This window comes from Microchirus variegatus, assembly GCF_963457635.1.
Source record: "Microchirus variegatus genome assembly, chromosome: 13".
NCBI classification, from domain to species: Eukaryota; Metazoa; Chordata; class Actinopteri; order Pleuronectiformes; family Soleidae; genus Microchirus; species Microchirus variegatus.
In genome coordinates, this window is record NC_139814.1 from 16,570,366 (window position 1) to 16,586,967 (window position 16,602).

General features: G+C 41.5%; 1 protein-coding gene across 1 annotated transcript in view; it reads right to left on the bottom strand.

Moving 5' to 3' along the window:
- Positions 1–16,370, bottom strand: part of kcnh8 (potassium voltage-gated channel, subfamily H (eag-related), member 8) — a gene marked incomplete at both ends in the record, with an annotated part of 53,254 nt that extends 36,884 nt beyond the window's left edge. Inside the window, one exon of the mRNA XM_083899910.1 lies at positions 16,295–16,370. Within this exon, the coding sequence (XP_083756036.1) occupies positions 16,295–16,370 (76 nt within the window). The remainder of the gene's footprint in view (positions 1–16,294) is intronic.
- Positions 16,371–16,602: the final 232 nt, after the last annotated feature.

A 16,602-nucleotide genomic window follows, 5' to 3' on the forward strand; every position in this document is an offset into this window, starting at 1 on the left:
TTAATATAGAGCTTTTCTAGTCTTGATGAACTGCTTTACTCATCCGCGGATCCTTAAAAAGTCTTAAAAGGCATTGAATTCATAAATCTAAATAAGTAAAACGGAACTTAAGGGACAGGAAATTACATCAGCCACAGAGGCTACAGGTAGCTAACAGCAGTTAGCATTTAGAAAAGTGATCATTTGCAGGCTCTAGCAGGCACATTGCTGTCATATATAACATGTATCCACTGGACAGATAAATCCTCTGAGGCTGGAGGTTTGTGTAGAACTCTGTGCTGCACTGTGGAGCCAAGAATAGAACTTTTTGCGGACTTCCGGTTTTCGGATACTGTTGCCCTCGCCAGCACTCTCACGTGTTACTGTACTTAAATTGAGGACCACAAAAACATGAGTGAGTCATCTTTTTTCACACTTTGGCGATTGGTAGGACCTCCAGAGTCCCACATATAAGGATTTAAATGATTAAAAAGTTCATTTTGCATAATATGGGACCTTTAAAATGTCTTAAATCCCATTTTCAAAATGTTAACACAAGAAGAAGCTTTTATGATTATTGTTTTGCAAGTGGAAATCCCAAAATAATTGGTCACAGTTATTTTAAAAAAAAATTATAATTTATCAAATGCCTCTTGCTGTGACATCACGCAGATTAGGACAGTGGAACCAATAACATTTGGGCAACGTTGTCCCTAACTAATGTGTTTTGGGCAGCTTTGTTGCTTTTGTAAAATTGGTCTTAAGTGGCATTTAAAAAGTCTTAAACTGAACTTCCTTTCAGCTATAGGAACCCTGTTATACAGTAAATGCCAAATACTTTAAGACTCTTACTTAAGTAGTAAAAATGTGACTTCAACTTCTACCAGAGTAATTTACTGGTAAGATTTTAGGTAATTTATTTAAGTGTATGTACTGTACTTTCTTTAACCTCTGCTGTCGCCCACTTTTGAAACTGAAACTAAAAATGGAACCAAAGTCAACCCAATTAGGGACTCTGAGCTGAATTGCTGCTGTAAAGTGACTTTTAACACACAGATACAACACGCCGATTGAATCTTCAGCTCAGGTAGACAAAGGCCAGTGTGAGCTGCAACATGACCATCATTACCCTCAATAAAAGCCTGAATTAATGAAACCTGACTCTTGAAACCTATTCCCTGTGTCATCAACTGACCCTGAATTCGCAACACAGTTAGTGAGAGCCGCAGCAAAGGGGGGGGGGGATTTTAACAAAGAGCAAATTTAAAAAGCAGGATTGGGGGTGGGGTAATCAATGGGGGAGTGATGTCGGTGAAAACAGAAATCTATCACAGCTAATTAACCTATTTGTGTCAAGTTGTAGATACACAGGTTGAAGTAGACCAGCTGTTTATACCTGAGACCATCTATTATGCTATGGTTAGGCAGATTATGTGTGTGTCTGTGTGTGTGTGTGTGTGTGTGTGCGTGTGCGTGTGTGTGTGTGTGTGTGTGTCTGCTGTAATTTCATAAGCCATCAAACCTGTTCAAACGAATCCACGCACACATTTTAAAAAGGTACATGTTGCATTTTACTTACCCTGCCCAAAACATTCTGAGACAATATGAAAAATCACAGTAAACGAATGACTCCAAAGTGACGCGAGCGTCTTTCATAATCGCCGTTTGAGGCGCCGCGCTTCGTTTCAGAGAAGCGTTTCACTTACATTTCATTTGGAAAACTCAATTTTCTGCATCAACAATTCCTCTCCCCAACAGCCGCCGTGTTTAATTGTTTCATGTTGTACATCGGGCTTTGCTGAGGGACAACAAGCGCTGATGAAAACATGGGAATACAATGCTGGACGGCAACACCTTTGCATGTGTCCCTCAGAAGACAGAAGCGACATGTTCCTATTTTTGTAATCTCATTGTAATCTCTCTTTCTGTAATTCAGCAATCAATAATTTCTCCTGCATGCTTGCTGGTGCGCCATAAAATCTGATTATAGTCACTTTTTCTAGAATAATGTTACTCTGAACAGCAAACAGGGCATTCTAGTTTTATGTAATAGTAAAAAAAACTAACAGATTTATTAATTCAGTTCTGTTCATGGACCAAATACTTAGACACAGTTCTGGAAGAGACAATCATATCAATGTTTCCACAAGATACAGCAATAAACCTGCTGTTTTTCACCAGCAAAACAACATTCTGTGCATTATTTGGTCAACAGATGAGTTTATGCATCAGGTTTCACAGTAAATCTACAGAATAAGTCACTTATTCCACTTATTATTTTTGCAATATTATAAGAGTTATCATTGCAGCAACACATCTAGAGATGAAACAATTACTCAATTTATTGACTATTAATTAAAATGATTAATTAATCAGTTTTAAGCTTTTTTTTCATTATTAAAACTAATACAAACTAAACTGTCTCACAATGGGCTAATCCCAGTACAAGTCACACAATAATTACATAATGTCAGTTTATTAAAAATTAAACATTAATTCTACTGGTAAATATATAATTTCGTTAAAGGCGCCATATGTAAGAATGTGGCCAAAAACGGTTACTACACTCAAATTCAAAATACCAAGGTCTTTTAGGTTTCGGTTTCTGACGTAACTGGCAACCCGTGGTTGCTCGGCAGCTGAGACTCTACTGACTGCAATGATTGTAGTCCGCAAAATATTTTTTTTAATGCAAATATTTTGGCTGTACTGTTGTTGTTGGTGAGTTCAGTTTGTTATATGAACATTATTCCTGAGTCTCTGTGACATATTAGGAGGATTTTATGGCCAGTTGCTATAGATTTATTAAATAATGCACCTTTAAATTAAGCACATCACTAAATAGCAGTGAGCCAATCACCCATGCTGTGAAGAAACACTTTTTTATTATTTATTTATGGATTCAAATACATTCTCAAAAACAACGAGTGCAACTGAAATTAATTGCAATCCTACACACACAGATATGGCCTTTAAAACCTGACTGATTCACCATTCCTGCAATCCTTGAATTCTCAATATTCAGGAGTTAACCTGGTCGCTCCAGTCTTACTCTGACCAGCGTGAATGACGGACTTAACTATGAACTTGTGCAGTGACGGCAATATTCGCTCACAAAGCAGAATTAAAAAAAAAAAACACCAGCAAGAACCTCTGGTCAGCAGTAGTTCTTCTCTGACTGTGTGGCCTAGACAGATGGTTAGAGCGGGTGTCGGCGCTGGGACCGGCTGTCAGATGTGAGGCCCCTCAGGCTCGCGGGGGTAAGCAAGAGAGAGAAAGTGACAGGACTGCTGAGGAACCTGCAGCTAAAACCTGCAGCTCACATCGGCGGCAGCTCTCACAGCAGCACGAGAGGCTGGTGCTGACAGAAATATATTGTTTACGAAAAAAGGAACACACACACGCACGCACAAATACTGCGTCGTGGTGGACGCGGTGGTCCATTTGCGCGCTTATATGCTGTCTGATGTTTGCATGTGTGCAGTCGTTTCATGATCCAGACTGAGTGACAGATGTCAGAGGTTCACCAGTGGTCAAGCTAAAGGCATCATCTGTCCTCATCTGTGAGGTTGTCGCTTCATTGCAGGACGCACGAGCATAGAATAAGCACCAGAGATTACATATATTATTTAAACATAATGGAAAACCAACATGGTCCAATGTTTTAAAAGTATGTTTTAAAAGTTGCTGTCAGGAATAGGGATGAGCCAATATGGTCCAACATCAGCCATAATCACTGGGAAAAAAAAGTCAAATCTGATAAACCCCCTTAATATGGCATGAATGCTTCACTAAACACAGGCAACACGCTGTGAAGAGAGTCTGCTGCCACTGTCATGTGACCAGGACTTGAGAGAGAGCTGCAAATGTCTGCCATACAGTTAGTTAGAGCATTATGTTTTTGTGTTTTTTTAATTGGCTGGTTATAAGTAGGCAGTATAGATAAGTGTATTTGCACAAATGTCATATTACAGTAACAGCTACGTTGTTTAAAAGATGCTAAATACTGTACCATTTCTATTCAGTGTGATGAAGTAAATTTAATAGTTTTTCATTAACTTTTCAAGGACCTAGAAAATGCATTTTCAATTTCCAAAACTTTTCCAGGTTTTTCATGACCGTACGAACCCTGATATGTGTGTGTGTGTGTGTGTGTGTGTGTGTGTGTGTGTGTGTGTGTGTGTGTGTGTGTGTGTGTGTGTGTGTGTGTGTGTGTGTGTAGAGACAGTTTGAGTTATCACACAATGCTTTGTCCAATCAGGAGTGAGAGCTCCATGTAGAGGAGGTCCTCTCAGGTCATGAGCTTTGGGTTTTTGTCTGTAAATAATTCCCAATAGCGCATTCATGATGTGATGTAGATCAGTGATTCCCAAACTGGGGTACACAAAACACGATTTGCATGAGCAGCCTGATTACATTTTGAAACTGGCATACAGTCAAATTCAGCCAAACGAAGAAGAAAAAAAGTGAACTGGTGTTGCTCTTTGGTCATTTTTTAAAATAGATCTATTTGGTGATAAATAATTGACTTTGAGAGACTTAATTTGATGTGTCCTGATGTGTTTCCACTGTGCAGGAGTATGCATGGTGCATGGATGGAGGTCCAGGACTGTGAAACGTTGGGGAACCACCGATGTAAAGAGGAAAGAGGGGGATGTTAATGGAGGCAATGAATGGCCAACATCACTTATGGTAAGCTCTGAGATGTCCCTTAAGATAGAAATCTCTTCATCAGTGGTGACCTGGCCAAAGATAGATCGATAATAACATTATTTGATTAAGGAGTGTCAGTGACTTTTAAATCAGACTTTTAAGTAGCTCAATACTCTGCGGGACACATGATGTGATGCCTCTTTTAGTCCACATCCATGACCCTGATTTTAAAATGACAGACTCAGACCAAATCAAAACAAATTCTCGTCAGCACGGCCAACAATGAATGACTGGATGACTGTCATTACAGCATGTGGTGTGCACCTGATACACAAAGTGGCTCAGTGACAGGGTCATACTGTATGAAATCTGCTTAAGTTAGAACAGTTTTGGTTATTTCACATGATGAAACATTTCAGGATGCATGTATGTTGATGCTTTTCTCGTTGGTTCGGAGCAAAACAGTAAAGTCACATTTAGCCACATTTAAATCAAAGTGTAATTAAACACCTGCAGCGATACTTATGTTAACAAGCCGCTGTGACTCCACGCGGCACTTGCAAAGCAAAATAGGAAGGTTTTTGAGTATAAACCACTAACATTTACTTTAATTGTTGTTGTTTTTTATACTTAATAGAGAAATACTTGTACATGTACCCTATGTCAGTCTGGGACTGGCACCGGCGACCCTCGTGTGGAGGATAAAGTGGTAGAAAATGAGTGAGTGAACACTTGTTTCCTGCAGCTGTTTGTTGTTCTTAAGACTGATAAATGCTGTTGTCATCTCTGACATTTTTGATAAGCTCAGCGGAAAAAAAAGCAGTGACCGCAGCCACCCAGTGTTTGTGCTCCTTATTATAGATGTAGGTCATTTTTCACGCGCCGTCTCAGTTGCTGCGAATCCAAGTGGTTGACACACGCGTTTTCGGTCGACACAAAACGTAATTACCATTTGCTTGACCTTTTGTTCCGTGTCTTTTGCTTTGTTCTTTCACAAAATTCCATCATTTGTCTCTTCCGCTAACTTTTCTGGAAGTACCAGCCTCCTCCTGTCCTACTTTCTATGGTGCCGTCAACATCATACCCCTCCACTTTTCCTTCTACTGTCTCCTAGCTGTGTTTCCCTCCTTTTCTCTCGCTCACTCCCAATGCCCTTTGCTCCACCCCTCTTTCCCCGATTCCCTGCCTCCCCCGCCAACCTTCGCTCCCTCCATCATTCCCTCCCAGCTGTTCTTTGTGTCCCTCCTACAGTTTTGGATCTTTCCACCTAATTATTCTTCATCTTCTCTCTGCCCTTGGAATTCGACCAGACAATCCATCTTTTCCTCCATTCATTTATTTCCTCCGCTCTTTGTCCATTATCACCTTCTTCTCCACCACGTGTGCGAGACCATCACGCATCTCTCCTCCGCAGCCTGAACATCTGCTGAAGAAAATCTCTGAATCTGTCCCTCAGTTTCCTCTCCACATGTATTCCCTTTGCCTCTAACCTCAGATCTGCTCGGGATCGACTCCCCCTGTCTCAACCTCACCATCACCTCCTGTATCTCCACAGTATCTTATTCTCCATTCTGAATTTCTTTTGGCTAATTGCTCCGGTGTAGAAGCCCATAGATCATCCCCCCTTTCGTGCTCACACTGCTGCATGACAGCTACTGGAGAAACCCCACAGGGACACGGAGAAGAGAGAGAGAGGGAGAGATGAGGGAAGACAGAGACAAAGAAAGAGGGGAAGGACAAAAGGGGAAAGAGGGCAGGGAGAGAAGAAAGAGAGCAAGTGAATGTGAGAGAGAGATGGTTGCACGGCCTTCTTGCGCAATAAAAGTGAACTGGCGTGACTTGTAATTGGCGGTGAATGAAAGCTCTGTAAAGAATTTGCAAGCTATTAATAAAAGATTCTTGTGAATGCAATCGAACCATCAAAACAACACCATGAGGAAACTATTTCCTCCTCTCATAAAGCAATTTCACTGACAAATAACCAAATTTCATTATATAAAATGGGAAACTCAGGTGGAAGTGTTGTATGGAACTGTTGTTGTAATTCATCTGTTGTATCCCAGCTGAAATTTGTTGTCATCTATAAAGTAGTTTTTGCTTAGTTAAAGGTGCCATATGTAAGAATGTGGCCAAAAACGGTTACTACATTCAAATTCAAAATACAGAGGTCTTTTAGGTTTCGTTTTCTGACGTAACTGGCAACCCGTGGTTGCTCGGCAGCTGAGACTCTACTGACTGTCTTAGATTTATTACATAGTGGCTCGAACAAAAATATCCTATCAACTTATGGACAGAAGAAAAATGAGAGCACCCTCTGCATAGGAGCGTGCGGCCATCCAATCCAGTCCAACTTTATTTATAAAGCACTTTTAAAACGACAATAGCTGAAACAAAGTGCTGTGCAGCAGAGACAAATAAATAAAACGTGTGACCTAATCGACCTAAGAACAAACAATAAAACATACAATGAAACAATACTGTAGAAGATATAAAAACAACACAAATAAACAAGTCGTACAATACATTAACACCTTATGTTGGAAAAATCTTAATTCATGCCGTAATAGAGGTAGAATAAGGTGTATAATAATGTGCTTAATGATTACTAATAAAGGGCTAGTATGCTACTTATATATGTTAGTAAGCATTTAGTTAATGGGGCATATGTGTTCCCTAATCTAAAGTGTTACCGCAAATATTAACCATTAATGTGGCAGCAGTGTAATAAATCATTTTCCAATGATTGCTTGCAAGACTACGTCAGGAAAACACCGGTAGTTTTGCAATTCAATGAAATGCGTGTAATGCTAATGCAATGATATCAGGTCAGAGTAGAGAACTGAAAAGCAGCACAAACTACATCATCAGGTGGTTTCCTTCAGTACACTCTTCTAAAAATATGGTAGCAGAGGGAAAAAGGGACTGTGCATATAACTTGAGGGGGTATCTTTCACACAAGCACACACATTCTCGTATTTATATCCATTTTAAGACTCGCATTGACTTCCATTCATTTGGACAGCCTACGCAAAGCCTTATCCCTAAGCGTAACCATAACCAGTTAATGCCTAACCCTAACCATAACCTAACAATTCAAATGTTATCCCTAAACTCAGTCATTTCCCTTAAGAAAAGAGCTTAGGACCAGGTTTTGGCCTCTATTAGGATGACTGGTCCTGACGAGGTCAGTGTTTATTGCCAGAAAAGCTCCGAAATAGGTAACGAATACAAGAAGGAAAACACACACACACAGTGCTTTGTCCCAGATTTCTAGTTTTAAACAGACTCACAAGAGTTCCACGTAAGTATTCAAAACTGCTCGACAGCCCCATGCCACCACTCAGAGCAACCCCAGAGCTATTTCTGGCTCTCATGATAGGTGAAAAAGCATGTGGAAGCTATGGAGGGAGAGAGAGAGAGAGAGAGAGAGACAGAGCAGCAGACGTGGCAGGCAAAGAAAAAGATGAATGACAATGCAGGTAAGAAAGTGAACGATGAGGACAGGTATGGACAGGTGAGGGGAAGAGGAGGCAGAGTGATGAGGGCGTGGAAGGGACTAAAGGCAAAAACAGCGATGTGAGAAGTTGAAGGTAAGCGAGACAGAGCTGTGAGAAGTGGGATGATGAAAGACGGAGAGATGTGGTTAATAGAATTGGTTTAAAAACCAAAAGTAGAGAGGATGGAGAGAGCGAGAGCCCTCACCTTCTTTCGCTTTTGCCAAAAAAAACACCATGCAGGCCTCTAGGAAAGTGCAGAGCAGGCACAAAACCTCAGCAAAGTCACTCCAGATAGAGTTTCCATAGTTACCACTGATGCACACCATGGCAACCAAGGTTACAACTGTAGAGCATGCCTTCGTAATATGTTCAAGTGAGCACATAAAATTGCCATTTGTGTGTAAATGAAAGCTCCAGGTCAGGCTGTGAATCAATTATTTGACTGAGGACAGTTTTGACATTAAGTCATAACACACACTCACACTCTCACACACACACACACACACACACACATGGTCAGCGTCAGTGGTGGTGATCCTCTCACGCACACACACGCTGTACAACTGAAGACGGGAAAATCATTAGATAAATCTACGGCCATTATCACTTCTGTAGCTCTTTATCGTACAGTCCCTCAGGCTCACACCAACTGAAACATTACACCAGGCATTACATTGCTGTAATTGCACAGTCTCCCTCCCTCCCTGCTACTCACTCACACTCCCATGGATAAAAAATATATATTTCACTCTACATTGTCTGCTTCCCTCTCTGCTTTCTGCCCATGCCTCTCTCTCTCTATCCCTCTCTATCCCTCTTCACCAATCCTTCCATTTGGAAAATTAATTGAGTCTAAAAATGGCCGACTTGGCCCAGACTTCTCTTGTAGGGACCCCATTTGTCGATTGTTTTGGACAGTCCATTAGAGGCGGTGATTAGGGGAGGAATCTCGCTCATTAGATGCGTTAACAAGGCAGAACATCCACGGCTCTCACGCACACAACGTCCCAAAAGTTTCGGTGGAACAGACGAGGCGGTTTGCCGTCTTTAAATATACAGCAGCAATCGAGGTCTAGTTCCCTCAATCAGCAGACACGATCTGCCTGCTGAGTCTGTGCTGATGATGCTGCCTGCATACTTCGTCAAAGCCTTGTTGAAAAAACCCCCCCCAAAAAAACAATAAATGACAAAACCATTACATATTATTCTAATCTGAAACAGGAGGAAAGAAAGGATGTAACGATAATGGCTTCTCTCTCCTATTACTGCTATTTTTAGCAAATGTCTACCTTAGACATGAGGAACGGTGCATTTACACAATCACAGCACAATATCCAATATACTGTTCTTAACAATCACAACAAATGCAACTGCATATTATAAACTACTATTAACCATCCAAACACTCACACAATCTTACCTAACCCGGTGCCTATAAAACAACTTTACCTATAACTTCATTTCGGTACAAACTCAATTAAAAAAACACATTCTGGTTTGCTTTGCAGTGAGTGAGCAGGAATTGCTGCAGAGTGCTATTCGAGGAGGGTTTTGTAATCCAGTCTCGTTGTGCCACAAGGTTGCGGACATACACCTGAGAATGACTGACAGTCGGACACACCGACACCACACTGAAAATGGCGGATAATATTAATTAAAAACACTCAATTTAACATTCCGCACACTTGGCTGATTCCTCAGACAGATTCATTTAACTGTCTGTCCCAAAAGTGTCAGAAATTCTTCTTTGAGAAGGCTCGACACATTTTTAAAAAGCATGAGTGACTTGGGAAGAAGAACTGGACATGCAAGAGATGATATTCTAACAGCTTGTTTGAATGGTTTGGATGAGTTGAAGCTGCTTTCTTGAGGCGCGCGTTTGTCCTGAAGTTGATCAGCAAGCAGTTATTTCAGGGAAAAATACACAGTCTAAGAAAGCAGTGAATGTTGGATTTACATCCATGTAATTGCAGGACAAACTAAGTCTGTTTCATGTACTTAACTTTTTTTTATTGTTGTTGTTGATGGGGTAAATAATCTGCCTCTGTTTGATTGTGAACAGAAATTATATTTTTAGGCATCCTTCATCTGCTCTGTCAAGCAATACTATCAGACCTGACTGAGCAAAGCTATAGCACTTATGATTGCACTACTTAGGCTGAATCGCTAGCTGCTTAGCAATAGCAGCTAGCTAACCACTTACGAAAGGAACTCCGGGATAGCATCGGCTACGACTAGCTAGTAATTCAAAAGAAACTTGACTAGTGATTCAGAAACACCGTTGACAATTGAAGAAGACCACAATACAATCATTACACATGACTGTCATAATTAAAATACTGAAAATACATTTTGTGCGAGTCTTTAACGGCCAGCTTTCAAACTTCGCTGACAGGTGATGCGGCAGAAGCTGCGAAATTCCTCAAAGCCCTCCGTTTCAAGTGTGGTCCTGAGGAAGCTTCGTTTCGAGGTCTACGTAGCCCTACGGCTTGGCCCTAGCCCTTAACCCTTATGAGAAATGAGACAGCCCTACCCCTCACACGAACGCGCAAAAACAAGGGGTAGGGGGAAGGGGGAGGGTTTAAGGGGTGGAATTGGGATTCAGCCTTAGTGGTCATTTGGTCATTTTGGTCATTTTGTAATGTGTTGTACTGTACTTCACAGTTACCCTCTGTTGTTAGCAGCCACTATGGTGCTGCTTCCATAAAGGGGACATATTATGCAAAATCAACTTTTTAATCATTTAAATCCTTAAATTTGGGACTCTCGAGGCCCCATCAGTCGGCAAAGTGTGAAAAAAGATGACTCACTCATGTTTTTGTGGTCCAGTCTAAGTACAGGAGATAAATTCTCATTGGGACGTCACAATGTGCTAAATTCCTGGAATTGTTGTCTCGTGGAGCTCCGCTTTGTCTGTATCCAAATACCGAAAGTCAGCGAAAAGTTCTATTCTTGGCTCCACAGTGCAGCACAGAGTTCTACACAAACCTCCAGCCTCAGAGTATTTATCTGTCCAGTGGATACATGTTATATGACGGCAATGTGCCTGCTAGAGCCTGCAGATGACCACTTTTCCAAATGCTAACTGCTGTTAGCTCCCAGTAGCCTCTGTGGCTGATGTCATTTCCTGTACCTTAAGTTTCGTTTTAGGCTTTTTTAAGGTGGACCTAAAGAGATACTACTAAACCGAGCGTTCTGGACAGGGCTTCTTCCTTATGGTATTTTCACCAAAGCATGTCACAGACATGTTCATTAGGACACCAGGGAACTAGGTTAACTTGGAGAAACAGGGTATAATATTGCCCCTTTAAGATTTAATGTAAAAAAAAAAAAGCTATTATTTTTCACCAGGAAACAGCACAGCACCATCCTTTCTGTTTATTTTTACCCCTAAAATAAAACAGTCTCATTATTAAGAGGGCTTTGGAGAAAAAAATGGGAACAGCAGTGGCAATCTGCTGCCAGTAAGTGAGAGCCCCTGTGCACCCTGCAGCACTACAGTCAATGATGATTGATTACGCCTTCACAGTCTCATAACTGCACTCATTACTTCTTTCATTCTCTGGCCAGGGACACCGTCAGACCTGCTCTGTCAAAAGTTACCGCAATTACAGAATATCTATAACATTATAAGAGGGCAATATACTAAGATATATGGAAGGGGAATTACAGTTGTTGATGTCCTCCTGATACATACATTAAATCTCTCCTTAAATAAACCTTGTTCGTAATCACTAATTAGTTCCCTGGGTCTTACTGCAGGTCATAGGTTGTTGGTGCGACTGAGCCTTAGGGACAACTGTTATTATAATATCCACCGTCTTCTGTGAGGCGGCAGAATCTGATAGTAGCAGCTTTTTCTTTATTACGTGCGATACTCTGATGAGTTCTTAAACATTCACCTGACACCTACTTAACGGCTTAATTAGACACGCCGCAATTAAAGAAAGTTAATCAGAGGAGAGGAAACTTCTGCTTTACTTCCCTTATGTTCGAAGACAGACAGCTGAGCGCCGACGCACACACACACACACACACACACACACAGATTAAGTTCTGTGACATCAACCAGACAACCGCTCCACACTTCCCTTTTTCCACCTCGCTCCACTATCTCTCTTTACGCACACACTCTCTCTCTCTCTCTCTCCTTTATTCGCATACACACTTAAACACCACCGCCACCGACGCCCTGTACTAACTCAACACACAGCTGTTCCAAAGTCTTTGTGTCAGTGATTGTGACAGTAATTACCTGCCTGAAAGTAGTGTGCGCTGAGAGCGAGGAAAATAGCGGTCTTAAAAGAGCGGTTCAGGGTGGGGAGCACACACGGAGAGAGACCTTACATGGCGTCTGCTGCTTCATTTGGCAAGAAGGACGACCCATTATGGTTGCTATGTCCTCAATAAAGGACATCATTTTTTTTGTTGAAGTGGTGATGATACTGCAATAATGACACCAGCTCTGAAGTATTAAGTATATATGGAACTACTTTAGTCTATGTTTATTTGGCACCAGTGCTGTATATGTCAAGGACACTGTCTTTTAAGTGAAAGAGAAACAATACACTGTCTTTTTATTTTTAAATGATTGTACACAGTCTTAAATAATGGCTGTGTTAAAGGAGACTGGAGACCTAAAAATGTGACAAAATCTACTTTTGTCCGCAGTGGCAGGCTCTTCAACCGTTCAACAGTTCAACCAAACAGCAGGGCCAGAGGAAATTAAAGCACCCATAGACCGGAAGTTCCAAGTTTTTTTATGTGTATCTGCGCCATTACCTCGTTTATGAAGCCCTAAAGTTTCGAAACAAACAGTTCTCAGCCACTGCTGAGAACGCTGGGTTTTATTGTATTCTCGGGCTCTGAAAAAGCCTGGAATCGTGTGTCGTAAGGATCCCGTCTCTGAACAGCAGATCCTCCTGCTCAGGGAACTAGCCCGGGTACATCCGGTTGCGTACATTGAACCGCAGAAGAAGAAGAAGAACGTCCACTGTGGAGGTGTTTCACTTGCGACAGTGTCTTCTGACTCTGTGTCCAGCTCCGGGTGAAAGTTGTAAAAAAAGGCACTGTGGCGGGGAGTCATGACGAAGTCATTTTTAAACATTGTTAAAAGACCGTTCCAGAGGGGGGAGCTGCACTTCTGAGAGCTGACGCGCTAATTACATCACTTCCATGTATTGGCCAATCACAAGACAGTCTGTCTTCAGGTGGTGAGATTTCGGTCCAAAAACAGCGCGACTGACGAGAGCTTCAGTAAGGAGAGATTTCTTGTTTGCAGCAACTAGGAGGTTTTTGACCATAAAAACAAGTTAATGTATGTAAGCAAACCTCCATAACTTGTGTGATAGGACCACTCTGTAGGAGCTTTAACGTATTATAACGTAACGTTTAACTTATCACTCTACCAAAGTCACATTAAACAGTACATTTACTGCAATGTTACTGCGCATAATAGACGCTACCACTTAACCTCATATATTTCTGTCCCTGTTCATTTATTTTTGAGGAAACCACGGAAGTGACTCCAACTTTCAAAGTGTTCAGTCCACTAACTTAGTGGCATGTGTGTTAGTGTGTGTGTGACCTATAAATAATTCCTGTGACAAATGGGAACCTGGTAGTTCTGACTGGACTTCCTGAGGGGATTCTCGTTCAAAACAGTCCTCCAGCTTCATTCCATCATTACACCATTTTACCGTAAATGAAAATTCATGTCTTCTGACACTGAGGATACACCAATCGTTTAATATTCACTTTATGCTATATCAATTGTTATTGCACATCACCACATGACGTACCATCAAAGTATGATGTGCTCTATTCTTGTGTAAACTGCGATTTTGCTTTGTAAACAGTGACCTATCCAGTCTTAGTATAGACTACGTGACAACATGCGAGTCACGCTCCTAACTACAGCTCCAGAGATGGATGACAGTGTTAGTTTAGATGCAGTAAACAGCGTCGCTCCAAACCAACACAGTCATCTGAGGTTTTATTTTGTTTCGGCTAAGTTGACAAAGCAGAGCGAGACACAGAAATACACTTTTGAAACTGAGCTGAAAGATGATACTTTTTTATTTCAGCATCTTGACCCGAGTCAGATGTGGGATGCTAGGAGGAATATTTTAACATTTTAAATAATAATGTTATGGATATTTTTCTTGCTCCCTCTCCAAGGAATTATGAGTAACTCAAAAGCTGCTAGTTCCTCCAAACGCACAAAAAAATATATTTTAACATTTTATTCATCCATCTTCTACTGCTTTATCCTCCATGTGAGCGGTGCTGGTGCCAATCTCAGCTGACATAGGGTGAAAGGTGGGGTACACCCTGGCCAGGTCACCAGTCCATCACAGGGCCACATAGAGACAACACATCCACATACCTACGGTCAATTTAGACTGTCCAATTTCCTGTCCACAGCTGTTAATGAAACTTATATTGAGAGTTTAACTGTCTTATGTGTGACACCTCAGTTAATTTGAATAGGCCTCGCGTGAGCTTTTCTCTTGGTTCAAATCCAGTTTAGAACTGTCTTTCTTTCACTTTCATCCATTTATCCTATGTCGTTAAAAAGTCCGACCTGCCTGCCCAGGATTGGGATGACGTCAAAGGGGATCACATAGCAGTGATACTGGCACTTCCTTTACATCTGCTGCTGGCCAGGCCATCCGATGCAATTCGTCCCGTCAGGCTCCACTGCCCCTAGTCTTCCCCATCTTGCAGTCCAAGTCCAACATTAATTTCTTCCACCTCACCAACTCAAGGACAGCGGTTCATTCTCTGGGGCTGGTTAAAGTGCCACTGTAATCCCTTTGCATTAGAACAGAGACTCAGTTCAGACAAACTGAATGTGTGTTGCTCCTTGACATTATAGCCTGCTCCTCCTCATATATCACTGGTACTCGACCCTGAAGATGGATGTTTGTGGTTGTTATTGTGTTTTCCCCCGAAATGGTATAAACATAGAGCAGGGGATGTAGTGGGAGTATGAGTGGGGTACTGATTCTGTACATCCAATTACAACAGATGATGTATGTTCACCAAGTGAACAACAACAAAGACTGTAGTGCCACAATTTCAGAGATTCTGACTATTAATGGTGGAATTGGAAAACAGTTAGCAATGAGTATGCCCTCTTATTTAATGCATTTAACTCCATGGTTCTTTTTTGAATCCAAGATTTAATAAATCTGTGTAAATATATATTAGCCGATACAATATCCAAATGACTGAATCTGATAAGAACAAAAGAAGAACACGAGATGTGATGTAATCCAAAAACCCAAAAAGTAAATGGTTAATTATGAATGTGCACTGAGGGATGCAGTATATCTTGGGATATATTGCCTTATCTGTAAACACTAAACAAAGAAAGACTGTATTGGGCTTATATTGGTATGAAAAAGACATGAAAAAGTGAAGCCAAGCCCCTGAAATATACATAAACAAACAGACAAACTGAAAGGATGGACTGAGCATCTTAGCAGGACGCGTCACACGGAGCAAATGTCACCTATTATACAAGATAAACACTTGTTCATTATCAGACAAAAAGAAGAATACAAAGAGGAGAAACCAGACAAAAGTTGTCTTTTAGAAACCCCAGGCTCTGTGTCTTCCCCTGGAGCCACTGACCAATTAATTTTGATAAATGCACCTGCTCGTTTCAGACCAGCGGGAGAAAGAGTCTTCTGTGAGCTTCACCTACAGTAAGAAATAACGTGTGGTCAGAGAAGTTAAGCATGAGCTCACAGATTTCAAATACATAACACTGTGTATGTGCGCGTGTGTGAGAGAGACCAGTTCAGCCTGTGTCGCTGTCTGTGGTTCTGAGCTGGTTTCAGCACCGTGGACAGCGACAGTCTCAGCACACACAAATTGCTGTGTGAGTGCCCCGACTTTCCACAACTGTCTGGTGCTGAAACACATGAAACCCGTCCTTCAGACTGCTGTTTCAAATCCATTTTTATTTGAAAAACTGTCCACGTGCATCAAGGACAACAAACCTGAAAAAGCATGAACGTCTTTGTGCTTGTTTGGATTTTTTTTTTTTACAGGTGTTAGACTAATCTTAAAATGATCTCTAGGACATGGGAGTTTTTGTAAATTTCCTAACAGAATAGAAAACAATAAAAATAATAATTTAAAAGCAAACTTACGAGTGCCATCAAACCGTGTGGCTATAGTGTCCAGAAACGTGTTCTGTGGCGCTAATAATCCCTTCATCACAGGCATTTTCCCTGCTTAATGTCGAAGTCCCCATCAAAGTTACTGAGGAGAGGGTGAAAGTCGTCCAAATTGTGTGAGGTGCTCCCACTGAAGCCGCTGAAACCTTTATGAACGAGCAGCTATTCGGTCAACTCAGCACAACGCGATCCCCAAGTCGACGGCGAGTGCGCCCGCGCGCTGCGCGCACCCGCGCGCCAGCCGCCTGTGGTTGCGTGTGTCAATGACAAGAGGGAGATGA